At 38.6% G+C, this 24,389-nt stretch overlaps 1 protein-coding gene across 3 annotated transcripts in view; it reads left to right on the plus strand.

Annotated features, from left to right (window-relative positions):
• tmc6b (transmembrane channel-like 6b) overlaps positions 1-23,817 on the plus strand; it is a 60,473-nt gene extending 36,656 nt beyond the window's left edge. The window contains exons 12-21 of one of the 3 annotated variants that reach the window (XR_009818010.2): positions 2,834-3,003; positions 3,082-3,172; positions 3,240-3,337; positions 4,868-4,963; positions 5,060-5,135; positions 11,981-12,114; positions 12,222-12,398; positions 14,448-14,530; positions 14,681-14,764; positions 18,148-19,009. Coding sequence is in view for 2 of the 3 variants with exons in the window: in XM_061988056.2 (XP_061844040.2) it covers positions 2,834-3,003; positions 3,082-3,172; positions 3,240-3,337; positions 4,868-4,963; positions 5,060-5,135; positions 11,981-12,114; positions 12,222-12,398; positions 14,448-14,526; positions 14,681-14,764; positions 23,500-23,565 (1,071 nt within the window). In the remaining variant the exon portion in view is untranslated. Of the gene's footprint in view, positions 1-2,833; positions 3,004-3,081; positions 3,173-3,239; positions 3,338-4,867; positions 4,964-5,059; positions 5,136-11,980; positions 12,115-12,221; positions 12,399-14,447; positions 14,531-14,680; positions 14,765-18,147; positions 19,010-23,499 lie in introns of those variants that run through there. The other 2 variants (XM_061988056.2, XM_061988057.2) reach the window with 2 other exon arrangements.
• The last annotated feature ends 572 nt before the right edge of the window (positions 23,818-24,389 follow it).

Here is a 24,389-nt window from a genome sequence, read left to right on the forward strand (position 1 = left end):
TCTGCAGCTGAGTAGTCGCAAGAATGATTGCTGGGATCACTAGCGCCCTCTACCACCATGAGGCGGGATTACTTCGAGTCTCAGCCAGTGCGTCTTCGCAGCCGTTTTATGTTTGCTCAGCACAAGAAATACGTTACACACGTACAGTTGTTGACAAAATACACTGTACATTATATACCTCAGCTAACTAAACTATGGAAATGTATAATATTAATTCAATAGTCATTGCGCAATCCACGCCTCACCTGCCTTCCCTGACTGCACGTCACTTGAACCGGGCCGCACTATGCATCAATACAGTCTGCAGGGATACAGTCCGTAAGCACACATGATTGTATTTCTTAATAACAAAAAAACATAACCCAATTTGTTCACAAAGTGGTGACCCTCGCCCCATCCTTGTTTGTGAATGAATGAGCATTTTATGGAAGCTGTTTTTATACCCAATCGTGGCACCCACCTGTTTTCAATTAGCCTGTTCACCTGTGGGATGTTCCAAATAAGTGTTTGATGAGCATTTCTCAACTTTCTCAGTCTTTTTTGCCACTTGTGCCAGCTTTTTTGAAACATGTTGCAGGCATCAATTTCCAAATGAGCTAATATTTGCAAAAAATTAAGTTTTCCAGTTCGAACGTTAAATATCTTGTCTTTGCAGTCCATTCAATTGAATATAGGTTGAAAAGCATTTGCAAATCATTGTATTCTGTTTTTATTTACCATTTGCACAACGTGCCAACTTCACTGGTTTTGAGTTTTGTAGTTCTAATAACAGCGCGACACGTCACATCCAGTCCAACTGCGCCAAAAAAAAAAAAAAGACTTACATTTGTTTAAACAACTGGTTAAACTAAGGAAAAGTAAATGTAAGTGCACTCTGCAAAGTTGTTTATGGGTGTCTTTATTCCATTATCTATTAATATATAATATATACTGTACATCTGTACCTAGTTTGCTTTGTTATTGCAGTAACTTTCAAAATATGCACTTACTGGTCATTCTTACTATACTTACTGTCACTAAGTGTTGAGCAAATCAATGACTTGCAGTTCAGTACAACGTTTAAAAAACGTTCCTGTATGACATTCTGACGACCAAACTGCATTTGTATCCAAATATTGGGGTATTTTCTTAAGTAAATGTTGTTTATGCAAGCAAATAATAACCTGTGATTAATCATGATTAATCACAGTGCGAGAGTGTGATGAATCTGATTTTTAAAAAAACGAGCACTTGACAGCCCTTATATACCGTATTGTCCGGACCATAGGGCGCACCGGATTATAATTCGCACAGCCGATGAATGGTCTATTTTTGATCTTTTTTCGTACATTAGGCGCACCAGATTATAAGGCGCATTAAAGGAGTCATAATATATATATTTTTTTCTAAATGGAAAACACTTCCTTGTGGTCTATATAACATGTAATGGTGGTTCTTTGGTCAAAATGTTGCATAGATTATGTTTTACAGATCATCTTCAAGTCGCTTTCTGACAGTCGCTTCAGGATGACTATGTGGGCGGTCTTATTTACGTGTCTCACCTTCGACAGCGTTTTTCTCCCCGTCATCTTTGTTGTAGCGGTGTAGCGTGCAAGGACGGGAGTGGAAGAAGTGTTAAAAGATAGAGCTAACTGTTTTAAAGACATTCAGACTTTACTTCAATCAATAGCGGAGCAGCATCTCCTCATCCGGAAACAACAACTTAGTGCAACAACAACACCGGAAATGTGTCCCGTGAAAAAATGTTCGACCGTAACTCTAATAACTAAAGTTCCTTGGGTGAATAATGTAAACTCACTACACCGGTATGTTTTAGCGCTTTCATTGCGACTTTACTGACAGATATAAGTAAGAACTTTATACTACTTTATATTAGAAATGGCAACAGCGGAGGATGAATGTCCCATAACAAGAAGATAAGGAAAAGAAGAAGCTTATCGACTACAGCGTCGGCGCTGACATGCGCAATTTTTCAGGATTTATGCAGATCCCAAATACAGATCAGCAGGTACCAGAAGGTAAGAAAAGTTGGTTTTGCGAATATTGCGAAACAAAACGCCAAATAATAGGTCTTACCTTATACACACACCAGAATAATACTCGTATGTTTAATGCGCCGACTATCCTTCATGCGGTGCGGCTTCATAGCTTACCAAAGTCCTACTAAAACATTTGGATAGATTTTGAGCACCGTGTGTAATGTTTTATATTTTCAATGGAATATATAACATGTTGGTGTTTTTTACTTCAGACATATATTGCCATCATAGTGCAGCCTACACTTATCTCTTATGTTTGACTGACATCTACTGGTCACACTTGTCATTACACCATGTACCAAATAAAATAGTTTCGAGATGGGTAAGCTCAACCAAACTTATTCCTTACATTAGGCGCACCGGGTTTTGAGGAAAAACAAGGACTTTAAGTGCGCCTTATAGTCTGGAAAATACGGTATATATATTTTTTTTAAAGTTATTTTGGTCCTTGGCCAGATTCTTTTAACCCAATGTGGCCCTTCAATCAAAAAGTTTGGGGACCCCTGCATTAACATAATAAAAAAGTAGTAGTTCTTCAAATGTGCATTTACTAAAACCATCAGTATTGCCTAGTTAAAAAACCAAGTAAATCCATCCATCCATTTACTACCGCTTGTCCCTTTCGGGGTCGCGGAGGGTGCAGGAGCCTATCTCAGCTGCATTCGGGCGGAAGGCGGGGTACACCCTGGACAAGTCGCCACCTCATCACAGGGCCAACACAGATAGACAGACAACATTCACACACACTCACATTCAAGTAAATGTCAATATAAATTTGTCTACTGAACCTTCAGCAAACCTCTCGCAGCATGACCAAGAAGCCTTTGTTGAATGAGGCAAGCCTGCTAGCTCTTCCTGTGATGGTGTCGCTTATTAACCAACTGCTGCCTGGTATGTTCAATCTTGCCGCCTGGATGGAAGACTACGAGTCACCTTCAGTGCGCACATATGTTGCCATTGGCAGGTAGGAGCAGGGCAGACATTGTGACTGTGCACAGGGTCACAGCGATAGATGGAATGACCACGTGTGATTTCCTTTTAGAAACTTGATGTTGAAAGTCAGTGTGCTCGGAGTACTCTGCTACCACTGGCTGGGTCGGGTCTCTGCTGACCCAAACAGCATTGGCCTCAAGGTAATGCAAATCATAAGTGACAATAAAAAATCGTTTTGCTCGTCTATATTGAAAATATCATCCTCAGTGCTGGGAGAGTTTTGTTGGCCAGGAACTGTATCGCTTCCTATTGATGGATTTCATCTTTACTCTCCTGGACACCTTGTTTGGAGAGCTTCTTTGGAGGTGCTTTTTATTTATTTTATTTTACAAAACCAGTGAAGTTGGCACGTTGTGTAAATCGTAAATAAAAACAGAATACAATGATTTGCAAATTCTTTTCAACTTATATTCAATTGAATAGACTGCAAAGACAAGATACTTCACGTTCGATCTGATTTCACCATCTACGGTCCGTAATATCATCAAAAGGTTCAGAGAATCTGGAGAAATCACTGCACGTAAGCGATGATATTACGGACCTTAGATCCCTCAGGCGGTACTGCACCAAAAAGCGACATCAGTGTGTAAAAGACATCATCACATGGGCTCAGGAACACTTCAGAAAACCACTGTCAGTAACTACAGTTTGTCGCTACATCTGTAAGTGCAAGTTAAAACTCTACTATGCAAAGCGAAAGCCATTTATCAACAACACCCAGAAACGCCGCCGACTTCGCTGGGCCTAAGCTCATCTAAGATGGACTGATGCAAAGTGGAAAAGTGTTCTGTGGTCTGACGGGTCCACATTTCAAATTGTTCTTGGAAACTGTGGATGTTGTGTCCTCCGAAACAAAGAGGAAAAGAACCATTCAGAGTCTTATAGGCGCCAAGTTCTAAAGCCAGCATCTGTAAGCCAGCATGGGTAACTTACACATCTGTGAAGGCCCCATTAATGCTGAAAGGTACATACAGGTTTTGGAGCAACATATGTTGCCATCTAAGCAACGTTATCATGGACGCCCCTGCTTATTTCAGCAAGACAATACCAAGCCACGTGTTACAACAGCATGGCTTCATAGTAAAAGAGTGCGGGTACTAGACTGACCTGCCTGTAGTCCAGACCTGTCTCGCATTGAAAATGTGTGGCGCAATATGAAGCCTAAAATACAACAACGGAGACCCCGGACTGTTGAACAACTTAAGCTGTACATCAAGCAAGAATGGGAAATAATTCCACCTAAAAGCTTAAAAAAATTGGTCTCTTCAGTTCCCAAACGTTTACTGAGTGTTGTTAAAAAGAAAGGCCATGTATCACAATGGTAAAAATGCCCCTGTGTCAACTTTTTTGCAATGTGTTGCTGCCATTAAATTCTAAGTTAATGATTATTTGCAAAAAAAAATTAAGTTTCTCAGTTCAAACATTAAAATATCTTGTCGTTGCAGTCTATTCAATTGAATATAAGAATTGAAATTGGAAAAGGATTTGCAAATAATTGTATTCTGTTTTTATTTACAAATTACACAACGTGCCAACTTCACTGGTTTTGTATTATACATTTTATTACACATATGTTATGATTATTATTAAGATGTCAGGGAGGTTTGCCAACACACTCTTGCACAGCGACAATAATAATCAAGGGTGACTAACAAATGATCTATAAAGCTGACAACACAGTACACGCATTTATTTTATATTTTCTACTGTTTTCTGACAGAATTAAATCAGAATTACACTAGTATCCTGCAATCTCACCAGACTGTCATGTAGCTGATTACGCTTGATGTAAGTTCTGATTGTATTTATCTTTTCTTACGTTCCGCTGTCCCTAGGTTGTTTTCTGAGAAGGTGCTGAAGAGGAGAAGAAAACCAGTTTTTGATATTGCCAGAAATGTCCTTGATCTCATCTACGGGCAAAACTTAGCCTGGTACCGCCTGTGTCTCCATACACACTCCTACTGTTAATGAAATATCTATCTGTTGTTGCCTTCATTCTTACTATTTTGCAATCTTGTGTTGTTCAGGCTGGGCGTTCTCTTTACTCCTCTGCTGCCTGCAGTGCAAATCCTAAAGCTTCTGCTGCTCTTTTACATCAAGAAGGTACATTGTCTTTGAATACTTAACTTCATGCATCCAGTCAATACAAATGTACTATATGGGTATGGGATGACCATGATGACGTGATCATGTTTTATGTGCAAAAGGATAACTTTCAGGTGATACTGTAATGCCAACAAACGTACAACATATCAATTGTACTTCCTCACTCTTATCCTTGGATTAATGCACAAGTGTCAAACTCGAGGCCCGGGGGCCATAACTGGCCCGCCACCTCATTTTAGGTGGCCTGCAAAGGCCTCATCTATTTGTTTCTAAATGTACACTGCAAAATGTCAGTGTTCAAAAACAAGAAACAAAAATAAAAAAATTAGGGGTATTTTATTTGAAGTAAGCAAAATTATCTGCCAATAGAACAAGAAAATTTGGATCGTCAAGACTTTCCAAAACAAGTAAAATCAGCTAACCTCAACGAACCCAAAAATACCTAAAATAAGTATTTTCTCACTAATAACAACTGTACTACTATATGAGTACCGTATTTTTAGTCGCAGTTTTTTTCATAGTTTGGCCGGGGGTGCGACTTATACTCAGGAGCGACTTATGTGTGAAATTATTAACACATTACCGTAAAATATTAAATAGTATTATTTAGCTCATTCACGTAAGAGACTAGACGTATAAGATTTCATGGGATTTAGCGATTAGGAGTGACAGATTGTTTGGTAAACGTATAGCATGTTCTATATGTTATAGTTATTTCAATGACTCTTACCATAATATGTTACGTTAACATACCAGGCACGTTCTCAGGGTTATTTATGCGTCATATAACGTACACTTATTCAGCCTGTTGTTCACTATTCTTTATTTATTTTTAATTGCCTTTCAAATGTCTATTCTTGGTGTTGGGTTTTATCAAATAAATTCCCCCAAAAAATGTGACTTATACTCCAGTGCGACTTTTATATGTTTTTTTCCTTCTTTATTATGCATTTTCGGCCGGTGCGACTTGTACTCCGAAAAATACGGTACGTATTTTCTATTGTTTCATTGAAAATAAAACCGCAAAGTCCATTTGGCTGTCATCTGTTTTAATTATTAGACACAATTGTGTCAAAGTCATGATTTTTTTTTTTACATGCTTGAAATAAGAAATGATTACTTTAAAAAAGTAATTTTATACTTGTGAGTGTTGATGACACAACTTTGCAACTGTTGATATTCTAGTTTCAAGCATGTTTTACTCAAGATTTGATGACCTATCATCAAATCTCAGCAACAAGCTGTAATTTCTTACTGAGATCATTTAGGACAAAAACCCTTAAAACAAGTAAAACACTAACATAAAATCTGCTTAGTGAGAAGAATTATCTTATCAGACAGAAAATAAGCAAATATCACCCGTATTTGAGATATTTAATCTTACTTAGATTTCAGTTTTTGCAGTGTAGTCAACTTTCTATTTTGACATACATGTACTGTATGCAATTTTGTATATTTTAAACTTAATCTAATATTGCACTGTGGAGGTTGCCCTCCCGTGGGTCCTCCAGACCACCAAGCATTGCCATGCGAGCCCGGATCAGGGTTCCAATAGAGTCTTTATTTTTTAATTGTGCCGCAGGTTGCTTTCCAGCAATTGTCCTTTGTCGCTCTCGCTCCAGCTCCAACAATCTCTCTCCTCCCGGCTGCTGTTTATACAGAGCGACAGGTGATTAGACAACAAGGCCCACCTGGGCCATCTACGCACCTGTCACTGACTTTGAGGCCGTACCTGGCACACCCCGTTCCGCTGCAGGCCCGCAGGCCACGCCCCCCTCCACATGCACATTCCAAGCATCAAAATAAGTACTTAAAGATCTGCTTGACTCATGATTTTGAAGCAACTTATCTATCAAATTGTACAATGTAAATTTTATTTTTCGTTAAAAAACCGGTAGCTCAGTTGCCAGAATTTTACCCTTAAAACACAAAACCAAAAAATGTGTAATTGTTTTTCCATTTACAGTAATACACCGTAGAAACAACGACCGTAGATTTTACAGTAAAACAGTGGTACTGTTTTCCCATTTACATTTACAATATACATTGTAAAAAAAAGAAAAAAATGTTATGGTAAAATTACGGCAGCTAAACTTTACTCTAAAATCTACATTTTTGTCTTACAGTGAATGTAAAAATATATTGCAAAAATAATTGTGTAATGAAGCAATTTAAAATGTATATATTATTCACTGTTACAAGTGGCCGTCAGAGGGCAGCCGTAACTGTGATGTGGTTCCCAGTGAAAACGAGTTTGACACCCCTGGATTAATTTCCATAAAGTGGCTCTGCGTCATTTGCAGTTGTTACATTCTGAGATAATGGACACACCCATAGACTTCTTATTTAGTTGCTCCAGTTCAGGGCTAATCAACTGGCGGTCCGGTGGTCAAATCCGGCCCGACACCATGACACCATTCCGGTCCCCCAGATCAGTTCAAAGTGTTTTTGCAGAGAATTCCTAAAACCACTTATGTGCTCCAGTTCTATTGCTTGTATTCCGACACGTGACTTTTTCCGGCAAGTGAAAACCAGTGGTGGCCAACCAAGCCAAGATGACTGTTGAACTGAAAACAGCGCGGGAACGATCTGAGTACCATATTTTCCGGACCATAGGTCACACCGGATTATAAGGCGCACTGCCGATGAATGGTCTATTTTTTATCTTTTTTCATATATTAGACGCAGCGGATTATAAGGCGCATTAAAGGAGTCATATTATTATTATTTTTTTCTAAATGGAAAACACTTCCTTGTGGTCTACATAACATGTGATGGTGGTTCTTTGGTCAAAATGTTGCATAGATGATGTTTTACAGATCATCTTCAAGTCGCTTTCTGACAGTCGCTTCAGGATGCGCTGTTTTGTGGGCGGTCTTATTTACGTGGCTCACCTTCGACAGCGTCTTCTCCCCATCATCTTTGTTGTAGCGGTGTAGCGTAGGGATGTCCCGATCCGATATTTGGATCGGATCGGCCGCCGATATTTGCCAAAAAATGCGTATCGGCAAGGCATGGGAAAATGCCGATCCAGATCCAGTTTAAAAAAAACACTGGTCCGTGTTTTCCAACGCAGCGATTTAAATAATACATTCCACTTTTCTGCTGCTCCGTAAGTTCCGTTCCGCATTTTCCAGCACACCTTCAACACATCCACAGGTCTGTGGAATCTCACGCAGTTGCTTTTAGCTGCTGGCATTACACGACAGGCTCTTCTCACTCTTTCCTGTGTCTCCCTCTCACAGACAGCGAGCGCACCTTCTTACACACGTCACATACTGTCACGTCATACGTCACATACGTCTACGTCCTCCCCGAGCAGAGAGGTAGCAGCATGGCTAACGTTAGCTGTGATGCTAGCGCAGCCGCTAAGGTGCGCGCCTGCTCAAACGTCCTCTGCGCACGGCAAATCTATGCCACGCACAAAATCAAATAAAAAAATAAGCGCATAACAATTTTCGACACACGGACACGACAGAGAAAACCGTTTTCGTCATCATTGTTCAAATATTGTAATGTCTGTCGAGAGGCTTATCTCCATTCGGTGCCACACGCCCACACCATCAAAATGCTGAGGCAAAAATTTCCAGATCAACACCGTCTGAAAAAATTAGTCATCTATTTAGTTGTGATTTCCTTCTCTGCATGAAAGTTTAAAAGTAGCATATATTAATGCAGTAAGAAGAAGAATGTTTTAATGTAGACATGCAAGCCTTGAAAGAAAATTTTGAAAATCAAGACTACATTTCCTGCAAATGGGTGCATTTCTAACTTATATTTTAACTTTAGATTTATTCTCATATCAAACTCTTTTGGCTGTCTTTTTGACACTTACATCCGGCGCCCCCCTCCACACCCTGGATTATAAATAATGTAAATAATTCAATGTGATTATCTTGTGTGATGACTGTATTATGATGATAGTATATATCTGATAGTATATATCTGTATCATGAATCAATTTAAGTGGACCCCGACTTAAACAAGTTGAAAAACTTATTCGGGTGTTACCATTTAGTGGTCAATTGTACGGAATATGTACTTCACTGTGCAACCTACTAATAAAAGTATCAATCAATCAATCAAAACACATAGAATCATCATACTGCTGTGATTATATGCATCAAGTGTTCATTCAAGGCTAAGGCAAAATATCGAGATATATATCGTGTATCGCAATATGGCCTTAAAATATCGCAATATTAAAAAAGGCCATATCGCCCAGCCCTAGTTTCAATGATGCCATTTCTGTTTTTCATGTATAATTTTGTCTATTTTGTGTTTATCCTTGAATAAACAGGTCAGTTTCTTGTTACCAACCATTGTGTATTATTCCAACTCCCCTAATTCAGCTGGCTAGTTGTTGTCAAGAGTACTAAAACCCTTTTCAACATGGTTCTGACAACTAAGTAGGCTAAATAACTTTAAACTTTAATACATGCTCGGATAGGCCAGTATCGGTCAGTATCGGTATCGGTCAGTATCGGTATCGGATCGGAAGTGCAAAAACAATATCGGTATCGGATCGGAAGTGCAAAAACCTGGATCGGGACATCCCTAGTGTAGCGTGCAAGGACGGTTGGGTGTTCCAACAGGACAATGACCCCAAACACACGTCAAAAGTGTAAAGCAATGGCTAAATCAGGCTAGAATTAAGGTTTAGAATGGCCTTCCTAGAGTCCTGACTTAAACGTGTGGACAATGCTAAAGAAACAAGTCCATGTCAGAAAACCAACAAATGTAGCTGAACTACACCAATTTTGTCAAGAGGAGTGGTCAAAAATTCAACCAGAAGCTTGTGGATGGCTACCAAAAGCGCCTTATTGCAGTGAAACTTGCCAAGGAACATTTAACCAAATATTAACATTGCTGCATGTATACTTTTGACCCAGCAGATTTGCTCACATTTTCAGTAGACCCATAATAAATTCATAAAAAAACCAAACTTCATGAATTTTTATTGTGACCAACAAGTATGTGCTCTAATCACTCAATCACAAAAAAATAAGAGTTGTAGAAATTAATGGAAACTCAAGACAGCAATGACATTATGTTCTTTGCAAGTGTAGGTAAACTTTTGATCACGACTGTATATGCAGCTCTTTCGTCAATTAATTTGTTACCTTCTCCAGGGGGATTCACTCGTCCATGTTTCATATTGTGCTTGTACAAACCCCGTTTCTATATGAGTTGGGAAATTATGTTAGATGTAAATATAAACGGAATACAATGATTTGCAAATCATTTTCAACCCATATTCAGTTGAATATGCTACAAAGACAACATATTTGATGTTCAAACTGATAAACTTTTTTTTTTTGCAAATAATCATTAACTTTAGAATTTGATGCCAGCAACACGTGACAAGGAAGTTGGGAAAGGTGGCAATAAATACTGATAAAGTTGAAGAATGCTCATCAAACACTTATTTGGAACATCCCACAGGTGAACAGGCAAATTGGGAACAGGTGGGTGCCATGATTGGGTATAAAAGTAGATTCCATGAAATGCTCAGTCATTCACAAACAAGGATGGGGCGAGGGTCACCACTTTGTCAACAAATGTGTGAGCAAATTGTTGAACAGTTTAAGAAAAACGTTTCTAAAGCAGCTATTGCAAGAAATTTAGAGATTTCACCATCTACGGTCCATAATATCATCAAAGGGCTCAGAGAATCTGGGGAAATCACTGCACGTAAGCAGCTAAGCCTCTGACCTTCGATCCCTCAGGCTGTACTGCATCAACAAGCAACATCAGTGTGTAAAGGATATCACCACATGGGCTCAGGAACACTTCAGAAACTCTCTGTCAGTAACGGCAGTTGTTTGCTACATTGGTAAGTGCAAGTTAAAACTCTCCTATGCAAGGCGAAAACCGTTTATCAACAACACCCAGAAACGCCGTCGGCTTCGCTGGGCCTGAGCTCATCTAAGATGGACTGATGAAAAATGTTCTGTGGCCTGACGAGTCCACATTTCAAATTGTTTGGAAACTGTGGACTTTGTGTCCTCCGGACCAAAGAGGAAAAGAACCATCCGGATTGTTATAGGCGCAAAGTTGAAAAGCCAGCATCTGTGATGGTATGGGGGTGTATTAGTGCCCAAGACATGGGTAACTTACACATCTGTGAAGGCGCCATTAATGCTGAAAGGTACATACAGGTTTTGGAGCAACATATGTTGCCATCCAAGCAACGTTACCATGGACGCCCCTGCTTATTTCAGCAAGACAATTCCAAGCCACGTGTTACATTAACGTGGCTTCATAGTAAAAGAGTGCGGGTACTAGACTGGCCTGCCTGTAGTCCAGACCTGTCTCCCATTGAAAATGTGTGGCGCATTATGAAGCCTAAAACACCACAACGGAGACCCCGGACTGTTGAACAACTTAAGCTGTACATCAAGCAAGAATGGGAAAGAATTCCACCTGAGAAGTTTAAAAAATGTGTCTCCTCAGTTCCCAAACGTTTACTGAGTGTTGTTAAAAGGAAAGGCCATGCAACACAGTGGTGAACATGCCCTTTCCCAACTACTTTGGCACGTGTTGCAGCCAGGAAATTCTAAGTTAATTATTATTTGCAAAAAAAAAATAAAGTTTATGAGTTTGAACATCAAATATGTTGTCTTTGTAGTGCATTCAATTGAATATGTGTTGAAAAGGATTTGCTAATCATTGTATTCTGTTTATATTTACATCCAACACAATTTTCCAACTCATATGGAAACGGGGTTTGTAGTTTGGTTCAACTACTGATCTTACTATGTGCAAATGGCTTCTACTTTGAAATTAATTCAATTTGGAAAGCCTCTTCTGATCAAGACGTGTGCACGTTGTCCCCACAGAACAGCGTCATGATAAACTGTCAGGCCCCTAGGAGGCCATACAGAGTCAGCCAGATGACCACCATCTTCATCACTCTTCTCTGCTTCCCCTCCTTCCTCGGTGCCTCGGTGTGTGTCACATACACCATGTGGAGGTAAACATGTAAACTCATTGAAATGATGTTATCATGACCTGAACTTGTGGGGGTATTAGAGAATGTGTTTAAAGCTCCTTGCTCATAAGTTCTGCATTTTTCTCCAGTATCACACCATCCTCATCATGTGGACCCTTTCGTGAGCTCAAAACCATGTTTCAGGCTGGGAAACATTGGGTGAAGGACCTGGAAAAGGACAATCCCAATCTCTCCCTGCTGGCTAAGGCTCACTCCTACCTGGTGGAGAACCCTGTCTTCCTGTTTTTGGGAGCAGGCATCTTCCTGTTAGTGCTGACACAAACACACTGAATGCACTCAAAATTATTAATCATAACATGATAATAATCTGATAATAATGGAATATACCGTATTTTCTGGACCATAGGGCGCACAGGATTATAAGGCGCACTGCCGATGAGCGGGTCTATTCAGGTCTTTTTTCATACAAAAGGCGCACCTAAGACGCGCTAAAGGAGTCCTATGATGATTTTTTTTCTAAATGTAAAACACTTCCTTGTGGTCTACATAACATGTGATGGTGGTTCTTTGGTCAAAATGTTGCATAGATTATGTTTTACAGATCATCTTCAACTCGCTTTCTGACAGTCGCTTCAGGATGCGCCGTTTTGTGGGCGGTCTTATTTGCGTGGCTCATCTTTGACAGCGTCTTCTCCCCGTCATCTTTGTTGTAGCGGTGTAGCGTGCAAGGACGGGGGTGGAAGAAGTCTCAAAAGATGGAGCTAGCTGTTTTAATGACATTCAGACTTTACTTCAATCAATAACGGAGCAGCATCTCTTCATCCCATACTTGCCAACCTTCCCGATTTTCCCGGGAGACTCACGAATTTCAGTGCCCTCTCCCGAAAATCTCCCGGGGCAACCATTCTCCCAAATTTCTCCCGATTTCCACCCGTTCAACAATATAGGGGGCGTGTCTTAAAGGCACTGCCTATAGCGTCCGCTTTTCCTCCATACAAACAGCGTGCCTGCCCAGTCACATTATATATGCGGCTTTTACACACACATAAGTGATTGCAAGGCATACTTGATCAACAGCCATGCAGGTCACACTGAGGGTGGCCGTATAAACAACTTTAACACTGTTACAAATATGCGCCACACTGTGAACCCACACCAAACTAGAATGACAAACACATTTCGGCAGAACATCCGCACTGTAACACAACATTTATTTATTTATTTTTTTATCGTGTTCTGTTTGTGTTGTGGTGTGCTTACTCGTTTCTCTTGTGTTATCTTTCAACCTGCCCATTGTACAGCACTTTGGCTACCCCTGTGGTAAATTTTAAATGTGCTTTATAAATAAAGTTGATTTGATTTGAATTGGTAAACACAACAGAACAAATACTCCGAATCCCTTGCAGCACTAACTCTACAATACGCTACAATATACACCCCCCGCTACCACCCAAACCCCCCCACTCCCCTCCATCTCCCGAATTCGGAGGTCTCAAGGTTGGCAAGTATGCTTCATCTGTGGCTCACTAGTGCAATAACAACGCCGATAATGTGTCCCGTGAAAAACCGCCCTACTCTCGGAACTCTCTAATAACTAAAGTTCCTTGGGTGAATAATGTAAACTCACTACACTGGTAGTTTTAGTAAGTTAGAACTTTACACTACTTTATATTATAAATGGCTACAGTAGAGGATGAATGTCCCATAACAAGAAGATAGAGAAAAAGAAGAAGCTTATCAACTACGGCATCATCACGGACTGAAGTGGCGGACTTGCGCAAATTTTCAGGACTTATGCAGATCCCAAATACAGATCCGCAGGTAGCAGAAGGTAAGAAAAGTTGGTTTTGCATGATATTGTGAAACAAAACACCAGATAATGTGTCTGCTAATAGGTGCCATTTTGCAGTCCTCTTACACCCACACCATAGTAATACTTGTATCTCTGACCACGGTAGCCGAAATGGGCCGACAATCCATCAAGCGGTGCGGCTTCAAAGTCATACTAAAACATTTTGACAAATTTTTGAGTGCCGTGTGTAATGTTATTTATTTTCAATGGAATATTTAAAGTTTTGGTGTTATTTACTGGTGTCATATTGCAGTCTACACGTATCTCATATGTGGGACTGCCATCTACTGGTCACACTTATCATTTCACCACGTACCAAATAAAATGTATTCAAGGTCGGTAAGCACAACCAGATCTATTCTGTACATTAGTACGCTATAAGGTATCGACTTTTGACAAAATGAAAGGATTTTATTTGCGCCTTATAGTCCGAAAAATACGGTAATTATAGCTGTGCCATTAGTGAGGCTGATTTCACACTAAATCTTTGTTATCCTGTCAGGATCGTCATCTATTTCCACAGTCAGGTGGTGGATGGTCAGAGGAAGATCATCAGTTTACTGCAGGAACAAATAGAAAATGTGTGTGAGTTATATTACATGTCAAGTGTTCATAGTAAAATAATTAGTATAATAATGGACTAAGTGTTTTCAGTCTTTAGAAAAGTGTGACGTAGAATCAACCTGATTGAATATGTTTGTGATGTTCCACCCCTGCTTATGTCCTCTTACTCAGGAGGGAGATGACAAGAAGTTTATCATCACTCGTCTGCAGTCTATCCACGAGCAGAAACGAACCCCAAGAAAGCTCACAAGCCAGGTGAGTCTAATATGTTACATATTTAGTTTTACATCTGCAATAGATTTATATCTGTAATAACTAAATCTGTAAGAGCTTTATAACTGTAATAGCTGTATATTTGTAATAATAACTCTACAACTCTAATAACTGTAATAGCTACATCTGTAAAAGCTTTATATATGTTATAGTTGCTTAACAACTTTAATCGCGTTACATTTGTATTAGCTTTACATCTCTAATAATAACATCGAAAGTGTTAACTATCTGTAATAAAAGTTTTACATCCCTAATAGTAACTTCACAACTGTAATAGCTTCACATCGGTAATAACTGTAACAACTTTAAATCTGTAATAATAACTTTACAACTGTAATAAAAGCTTTACATCTCTAATAACTTAACTCAGAAGTCGGTGACCCAAAATGTTAAAAGAGCCATATTGGACCAAAAATACAACAAAAAAAACTGTCTGGAGCCGCAAAAAAATACAAATGTTATAATAAAGACAACACATGATGTAAGTGTCTATATTGGCTATATTAGCCTACTATCAAAGGCTGACACTAATCTTCATTGACAGAAATGTTGTATTTTAATTTATATACTACCGGTACACATTTTTGCAACATTGGAAATCATTAGTAAAATGGAGGCTTCTCACAGGATGAGATAATTTCTGGAAATTACTGGCTCAGAATGGCCCAAGGTATAGATGTGTGTGTCCAAGTTAAAGGTAACGGCGGGCTGTCTTCTTCTAATGGATTTACTACTATCTTTGCGAGCTGGATAACGTTTGCTGTGGTCTGGAACAACATGGCACACAAACATCCATGAGAAATGCAGCCAATATTACATACAGGTAAAAGCTAGTAAATTATAATATTTTGAAAAACTTGATTTATTTCAGTAATTGCATTCAAAAGGTGTAACATGTACATTCTATTTATTCATTGCACACAGACTGATGCATTCAAATGTTTATTTCATTTAATTTTGATGATTTGAAGTGGCAACAAATGAAAATCCAAAATTCCGTGTGTCACAAAATTAGAATATTACTTAAGGCTAATACAAAAAAGGGATTTTTAGAAATGTTGGCCAACTGAAAAGTATGAAAATGAAAAATATGAGCATGTACAATACTCAATACTTGGTTGGAGCTCCTTTTGCCTCAATTACTGCGTTAATGCGGCGTGGCATGGAGTCGATGAGTTTCTGGCACTGCTCAGGTGTTATGAGAGCCCAGGTTGCTCTGATAGTGGCCTTCAACTCTTCTGCGTTTTTGGGTCTGGCATTCTGCATCTTCCTTTTCACAATACCCCACAGATTTTCTATGGGGCTAAGGTCAGGGGAGTTGGCGGGCCAATTTAGAACAGAAATACCATGGTCCGTAAACCAGGCACGGGTAGATTTTGCGCTGTGTGCAGGCGCCAAGTCCTGTTGGAACTTGAAATCTCCATCTACATAGAGCAGGTCAGCAGCAGGAAGCATGAAGTGCTCTAAAACTTGCTGGTAGACGGCTGCGTTGACCCTGGATCTCAGGAAACAGAGTGGACCGACACCAGCAGATGACATGGCACCCCAAACCATCACTGATGGTGGAAACTTTACACTAGACTTCAGGCAACGTGGATCCTGTGCCTCTCCTGTCTTCCTCCAGACTCTGGGACCTCGATTTCCAAAGGAAATGCAAAATGTGCATGGTTGGGTGATGGTTTGGGGTGCCATGTCATCTGCTGGTGTCGGTCCACTCTGTTTCCTGAGATCCAGGGTCAACGCAGCCGTCTACCAGCAAGTTTTAGAGCACTTCATGCTTCCTGCTGCTGACCTGCTCTATGGAGATGGAGATTTCAAGTTCCAACAGGACTTGGCGCCTGCACACAGCGCAAAATCTACCCGTGCCTGGTTTACGGACCATGGTATTTCTGTTCTAAATTGGCCCGCCAACTCCCCTGACCTTAGCCCCATAGAAAATCTGTGGGGTATTGTGAAAAGGAAGATGCAGAATGCCAGACCCAAAAACGCAGAAGAGTTGAAGGCCACTATCAGAGCAACCTGGGCTCTCATAACACCTGAGCAGTGCCAGAAACTCATCGACTCCATGCCACGCCGCATTAACGCAGTAATTGAGGCAAAAGGAGCTCCAACCAAGTATTGAGTATTGTACATGCTCATATTTTTCATTTTCATACTTTTCAGTTGGCCAACATTTCTAAAAATCCCTTTTTTGTATTAGCCTTAAGTAATATTCTAATTTTGTGACACACGGAATTTTGGATTTTCATTTGTTGCCACTTCAAATCATCAAAATTAAATGAAATAAACAATTGAATGCATCAGTCTGTGTGCAATGAATAAATATAATGTACAAGTTACACCTTTTGAATGCAATTACTGAAATAAATCAAGTTTTTCAAAATATTCTAATTTACTGGCTTTTACCTGTACAGATAATGTGTCATGAGACATGCAAATATAAATTAAATACACAGAGGACATAAGTAAAGGACATTAAATGATCTCCAATATACCTACAAACGAGGCATAATGATGCAATGTGTACATACAGCTAGCCTAAATAGCATGTTAGCATCGATTAGCTTGCCTGATTAGCTATGCCTGATTAGCACTCCAACAAGTCAATAACATCAACAAAGCTCACCTTTGTGCGTTCACGCACAGCATAAAACGTTTGGTGGACAAAATGAGACAAAGAAGAAGTGGCATAAAACACGTCTTTCTGTGGCAGCGTCGGAGAAAGTTGTACATCTAAACAAACTACGATGAGTTCAAGGATTGCTGAAATTAGTAGGACAAAACGACGCTCGCCAAATACTCTCATCAGAGAAGCATGTTTAATACAAACAGTGGGATTTCTAACAATTAGGAAGGTTTGTGTCATGTTTCTTCTCCTACAGAAAATATATATAAAACCAAAAATATATCTTCTTCCATTTTCACACATTTTAGAAAGAGGACCAGGGAGCCACTAGTCGGCTCTAGAGTCGCGGGTTGCTGACCCCCGACTTACAGTAACTGTAATCGCTTCACATCGGTAATAACAACATCAACTTTAAATCTGTAGTAATAACTTAACAACTGCAATTACTTTACAACTGTAATAACTTCACTTCTGTAATAATAACTTTACAACTGTAATAACTTCACTTCTATAATAATAACTTTACAACTGTAATAGCTTCACTTCTGTAATAATAACTTTACAACTGTAGTAGCTTCACTTCTGTAATAATAACTTTACAACTGTAATAGCTTCACTTCTGTAATAATAACTTTACAACTGTAATAGCTTCACTTCTGTAATAATAGCTTTACTACTGTAATAGTTTCACATCTACAGCTTGAAAAGACTGCTAAATCTTTAAAACGTTTCTTTGTAGGAGTCGAGCGAAGGAGCCTTCAAAGTGGAAAGCGTCTAACTGGAAAAATGACTTAAAAAGATTGAAATATTTCATAGAATGTTTCATAATGTGTTTGTCGTTGGAGGAAAGGCAAGTGAGTCCATCTTACAGGTTGGATTAAAAACAACTGAACTTAGATGTTTTGGACTATAAATTATATATTATAATATAATATATATTTCAATTGTTTGAGTCGGTTAGAAAAACATGTTTCAACTAACTGTGAACTTTTTTTAACACTAGCTCAGGTTTTAAAAGTTTTTTATTTGGTGGGTTTTTTATCTTTAGAAATAGTTTTATGTCTGTATTTGCGTCCTGGAAATTGTCTTTGTATGTTTTTAGTGTTATAACTGTTTATTCATACTAATTCAATTAAATTATATATTAGTCACTTTGTTGTGTATTTATTTATACTATTTCGGGCCTACTAAAGGTTTGCGTGTGCTAAAACACGGGCAAACTCGATAGCACACACAAAAAGCTGATCTACTACTAAGGTCATGAGCAGAGGATTGAAAACTAGCGCACAGAAGCTAGCAAGCCACGGAGTTTGCCTCCAATGTATTTCTTGTGAAGGGTATAAAACGAGTATGGAGGCTGGACAAATACGAAGGTAAAGAAAACCCCACTTATACAGGATGTGGTACTGGATAGAGAAGAGGACTCTTTTCCATTCTACGGTATACATTTGTAGTTGGGGATCTTCTCTCAGAATTACTGTGAATCCTGTCGTATTCCAACCAATGCAAGTCATCAGAATAAGGTAATACACCAACTTATATTCTTATTTATCTTATTTTTTACCTCCAAAGCTTTTCTCTATTTATTAGTTTTTATGTATTTTAATATGTAGCACTTTGAGATTTGATGTCAAATAAAAAGTGCATTATAAATAAGTTATCATTATTATTATTATTATTATACATCTAAATGCATTTAAAATGTTTGTATTTTTATTAAACATTTTTAACGTATATACTGTATAATGTGTATGTGTATATATAAAGATGTATATATATATGTATGTATGTGTATATACTGTATATATATATATATATATATATGTATATATATATATATATGTATGTATGTGTATATATGTGTATATATATATGTATTTATATGTATATATATATATATATGTATTTATATATATATGTATATATATATGTATGTATGTATATATATATGTATGTATGTATATATATATATATATATATATATATATGTATGTGTGGGGAAAAAATCACAAGACTATTTCATCTCTACAGGCCTGTTTCATAAGGGGGGGTACCCTCAATCATCAGGAGATTTTAATGGGAGCATTCGCATACCATGGTTTATATAGGGCACAGAGTGGGTGGGTACAGGCTGGCCTAGGGGCGTGGTGATTGGCTCATGTGTTACCTAGGAGGTGTTTCCGTCTATGGCGGCATGTTGTTACAATTTCGCTGCGCTTGTTGAGGGATGACAGGTCTGGACGGTAAATAATAAACAGTTTCTCTTTCAAGCATAGGTTGCATCTTTTATTACCACTATTGTAAGGTGTGCTGGATGCAAGAATTTGCCATGTTATTGAATATTCAACATTATTGTTTTTGAGGTCCCAAATGTGTTTGCTGAGTTCTGTGGTATTTCGCAGGTTTTTGTTCCTGAAAGAAGCCTTGTGATTGTTCCATCTGGTTTTGAATTCTCCCTCGGTTAATCCTACATATGTGTCGGATGTGTTAATGTCCTTGCGTATTACCTTAGATTGGTAGACAACTGATGTTTGTAAGCACCCCCCGTTGAGAGGGCAATCAGGTTTCTTTCGACAGTTACATCCTTTGTTGGTTTTGGAGTCGCTCTGTCTGGGGGCCGACGGCTCATTTGCAATTGTTTTGTTGTGGTTTGAGATGATTTGTCGTATATTGTTCATGCAGCTGTAGCTCAATTTAATGTTGTTCTTGTTGAATACTTTTCTTAGGATGTTGTCTTTGGGAAAGTGTTTGTCAATCAGATTGAGGAATTTGTGTCCAATGTTCGTTGAGACGTTTTTGCTGTATGGGGGGTTGTACCAGATGATGTCGTTTCGTTTTCTGTTCTTTTTTGGCTGGTTTCCTGGCGTGGGTTCATAGGTGAGGGTGTAATTGTATCCGCTTTCATCAAGGGCTTTTTGGTACGGGGGGGTTGCTTGGTCAAATTCAGCTTTGCTAGATGACAGCATCGATAGCCTTTTATTGATTCCGGTAGGTATTCTTTTCGTGGTGGTGGGTGGGTGGTTGCTGTCATGGTGCACGTATTGGAGTGTTGTGTTGGGTTTCGTGAATGGTTGGTAGCTGTTATTTCTCAGGTTGAAAGTGACGTCAAGGAAGTTGACGGTTTGCTTGTTGGCTTCAATCGTGATCCGTAGGCCGTTCTCTTTGAAAATTTGGCATATGCGCTTCTTGGTATTCTCGCTGCTCCTTGGCGAGGCGCGACACACTGCCAGTCCGTCATCACGGTAAATACCAAGGTTCAGATTGAGGCTAGCGAGCTGGGAGAGGAGGAAACTCCCAACGAGTTCACACGTTTCTGCTCCGTCAAAACTTCCCATAGTGACGTCAAATGTTGCATTGTTCTTTTTTTGCTATGGTGTACTGTTGTCTACCAATCTAAGGTAATACGCAAGGACATTAACACATCCGACACATATGTAGGATTAACCGAGGGAGAATTCAAAACCAGATGGAACAATCACAAGGCTTCTTTCAGGAACAAAAACCTGCGAAATACCACAGAACTCAGCAAACACATTTGGGACCTCAAAGACAATAATGTTGAATATTCAATAACATGGCAAATTCTTGCATCCAGCACACCTTACAATAGTGGTAATAAAAGATGCAACCTATGCTTGAAAGAGAAACTGTTTATTATTTACCGTCCAGACCTGTCATCCCTCAACAAGCGCAGCGAAATTGTAACAACATGCCGCCATAGACGGAAACACCTCCTAGGTAACACATGAGCCAATCACCACGCCCCTAGGCCAGCCTGTACCCACCCACTCGGTGCCCTATATAAACCATGGTATGTGAATGCTCCCATTAAAATCTCCTGATGATTGAGGGTACCCCCCCTCATGAAACAGGCCTGTAGAGATGAAATAGTCTTGTGATTTTTTTCCCACACATACATATATTGCGCTCTACTACGGTATCGAGCACTATTTTTTGGATAACCTTATTAAGACATATATAAATATATATATATATATATATATGTATGTATGTATAAAATGTATATATATATATATGTATGTATGTATAAAATGTATATATATATATATATGTATGTATGTATATATATATATGTATGTATGTATAAAATGTATATATATATATATATATATATATATATATATATATATATGTATGTATGTGTATATATATATATATATATATATATTTATTTTTTTATTTTATTTTTTAATATATATATATATATATATATATATAGGGATGATTTTTGAAACCGGTTCTCCCGGTTGTTCGATAAGAAAAGAACCGATTCCATGGACTCGAATCCCTTTTTGAGAACCAGTTCCCATTATCGAGGCCGCTATAGTAAAGAAAAAGAGTTGGTTCTTTATTCGAATCCCTGGGAACTAATCCTGTCTCACAGGAAATGCCCTGTGGCACATCCCAGAAAATGACGTAGCTCAGTCATTAGGTGGCAGATACAGAAGCAGCAACAAGGTTTATTACATATATACTTTTTTGTATTCTATTTTAGTTACTTTGAATTTACAACCCCCTGGCGCTGTTTTATACTGTTTTTGTACTGTTCTGTACTGTTTTTGTTTCTTGTCTGTTTGTAGTTAAAATGTATAAATAAAGGTTAAAAAAAAAATTTAAAAAAAAGAAGCAGCCGGAAATAACGCCTCAAGGCATGGCTTCATTTTACAAAAAAATACGACGAGGAAACGGCTATCTGCAATTATTGCCAGGCTTCGCTCTCATGTAAGGGGGGAAGCACAACAAGCATGATGAAACACGTTCAGGCCGTACATAACCTAAAGGTTAGAGAAAGGTGTCGTGGAGAAGCAGCAACAGAGATGACGAAGCATGCCCCTCTTCCTCTGCTTCAACCTGCAGCGGCAATTCCAGTGATCATGCTGGTGAGTAACTAACATTAACTGTTGCCGGTTAATTTCCATATCTGCTCACTCGTAGCCTTTAGGCTAAAATAAGGTTACCTCTTATGTCAACCAGGACTGCAGTAATGTTACCTAAGCATAGTCAGTGGCTAATGGTAACGTTAACGTTAGCCTTTTTGTATGTGTCTGATAACGTTAACGGTATCTTGTAGCCTACACCACTCCAGAGTCTGTCTAATAAACTAGTGCTTTCTTTCTTTCTTTAGTTTATTTCTTGCATGAACACACTTACAGCATAACACGTCACAGTTTCATATCATTTCACTTTACATCATGTTCGAAAAGGAGTAGGAAGAAGTAAAACTTATTTAATCCTACCCCTTTCCCACTTCAGAGCGTTTACAAATATATATACATCATTTACTGAGCTTTTTATAATAAAATAACATCTGTGAATTAGTATATACAACAGTTTTGTAATAATAACTGGGATTTATATAGTGCTTTTCTAAGTACCCAAAGTCGCTTTAATAATAATAATAATAATAACTGGGATTTATATAGCGCTTTTCTAAGTACCCAAAGTCGCTTTACATGTAGAACCCATCAATCATTCACACCTGGTGGTGGTAAGCTACTTTCATAGCCACAGCTGCCCTGGGGTAGACTGACAGAAGCGTGGCTGCAATTTGCGCCAACGGCCCCTCCGACCACCACCTATCTTTCATCATTCAGTTCACCGGTGTGAGTGGCACCGGGGGCAAAGGGTGAAGTGTCCCGCCCAAGGACACAACGGCAGCGATTTTTGGATGGTAAGAGGCGGGGAGCGAACCTGCAACCCTCAGGTTTCTGGCACGGTTGCTCTACCCACTACGCCATGCCGCCCCTTTACATGTAGAACCCATCAATCATTCACACCTGTAATATGTAATTAATTAATTCAGTCATTAATAATATACTGAGATGAAGAATATCTTATTTTCAAAAAGGTTGAAATTATTTCTCATAATTCTTCTTTGTACTTTGTAAGCACTATTAATTTGAACAACCTCTTAAAGTGGATCATATCAGTACAATGTTTAACTTCATTACTTAATCCATTCCATCATTTAATTCCACATACTAATGCTAAAGACAGACACCCTAGTCTTCACATTCAGCTAATTTCCCCCCTAATTCTATGCTGTGTCTGTCCCTCATTTTTCCTCCAGGACAAGGACGTGCAGTCATTCCTGGAGGAGGCCACACTGATGGACCCCAAAAGGATGTTCCAATAGCAGCAGAAGTGCACTTTTTGGAGAGCTGTATTATTTTCAGTTTCGTGCCCAAGGGACTGATTTTATTTAACACTATAGTATTATTTATACACCTATAGTGATCACAGAGACAGGTTGTCTTTGTGTTACTGTGTATATTTGTTTTTCTGAAAAATCCCACTTAATATACTTTGGGTAACAACAGTCAATATATTTTTTTGTATTTTTTTTTTTTTTTAAGGGGGTTACAACAGTCAATATTTATTTATTTGTTTTTTTTATTTGTTTTCTTATAAAATAAAAGTGAGCTTTTGTTAAACCAAATATTGTGTTTTTTTTTTCCATATACAACAACCTATCTGGATTCGATAAGAGAATCGACAAGGAATCGGTTCGATAAGAGGATTCAATAATGGGCTCGAACTCGATACTTTCTTATCAAACATCATCCATATATATATATATATATATATATATGTGTATGTGTATGTATATATATATATACATATGGTGTGGCGAAATTATTCTCTGCATTTGACCCATTACCCTTGATCACCCCCTGGGAGGTGAGTGGAGCAGTGGGCAGCAGCAGTTTTATATACCGTTAAATAGTGTGTAATGTAGCATTTTCGTTGTAAATATTTATATTCTTTATTGTCAATCAAGCATAGCATCATTGATGTTTTTGCAGAATGAAATTGTGTTGCATTTGGCAACACAATAACAACAATAAAGAGAATAATAATTAAATTAAAATAAGACAAAAAGCAGGTCAGTGAATTCAGTATAAAAATACAAATATGTTAGTGCAGAAGTGTACAGTATGTGCAAGGAGTATGTAAAAT

Source organism: Nerophis lumbriciformis, linkage group LG27 (assembly GCF_033978685.3).
Source record: "Nerophis lumbriciformis linkage group LG27, RoL_Nlum_v2.1, whole genome shotgun sequence".
NCBI lineage: Eukaryota > Metazoa > Chordata > Actinopteri > Syngnathiformes > Syngnathidae > Nerophis > Nerophis lumbriciformis.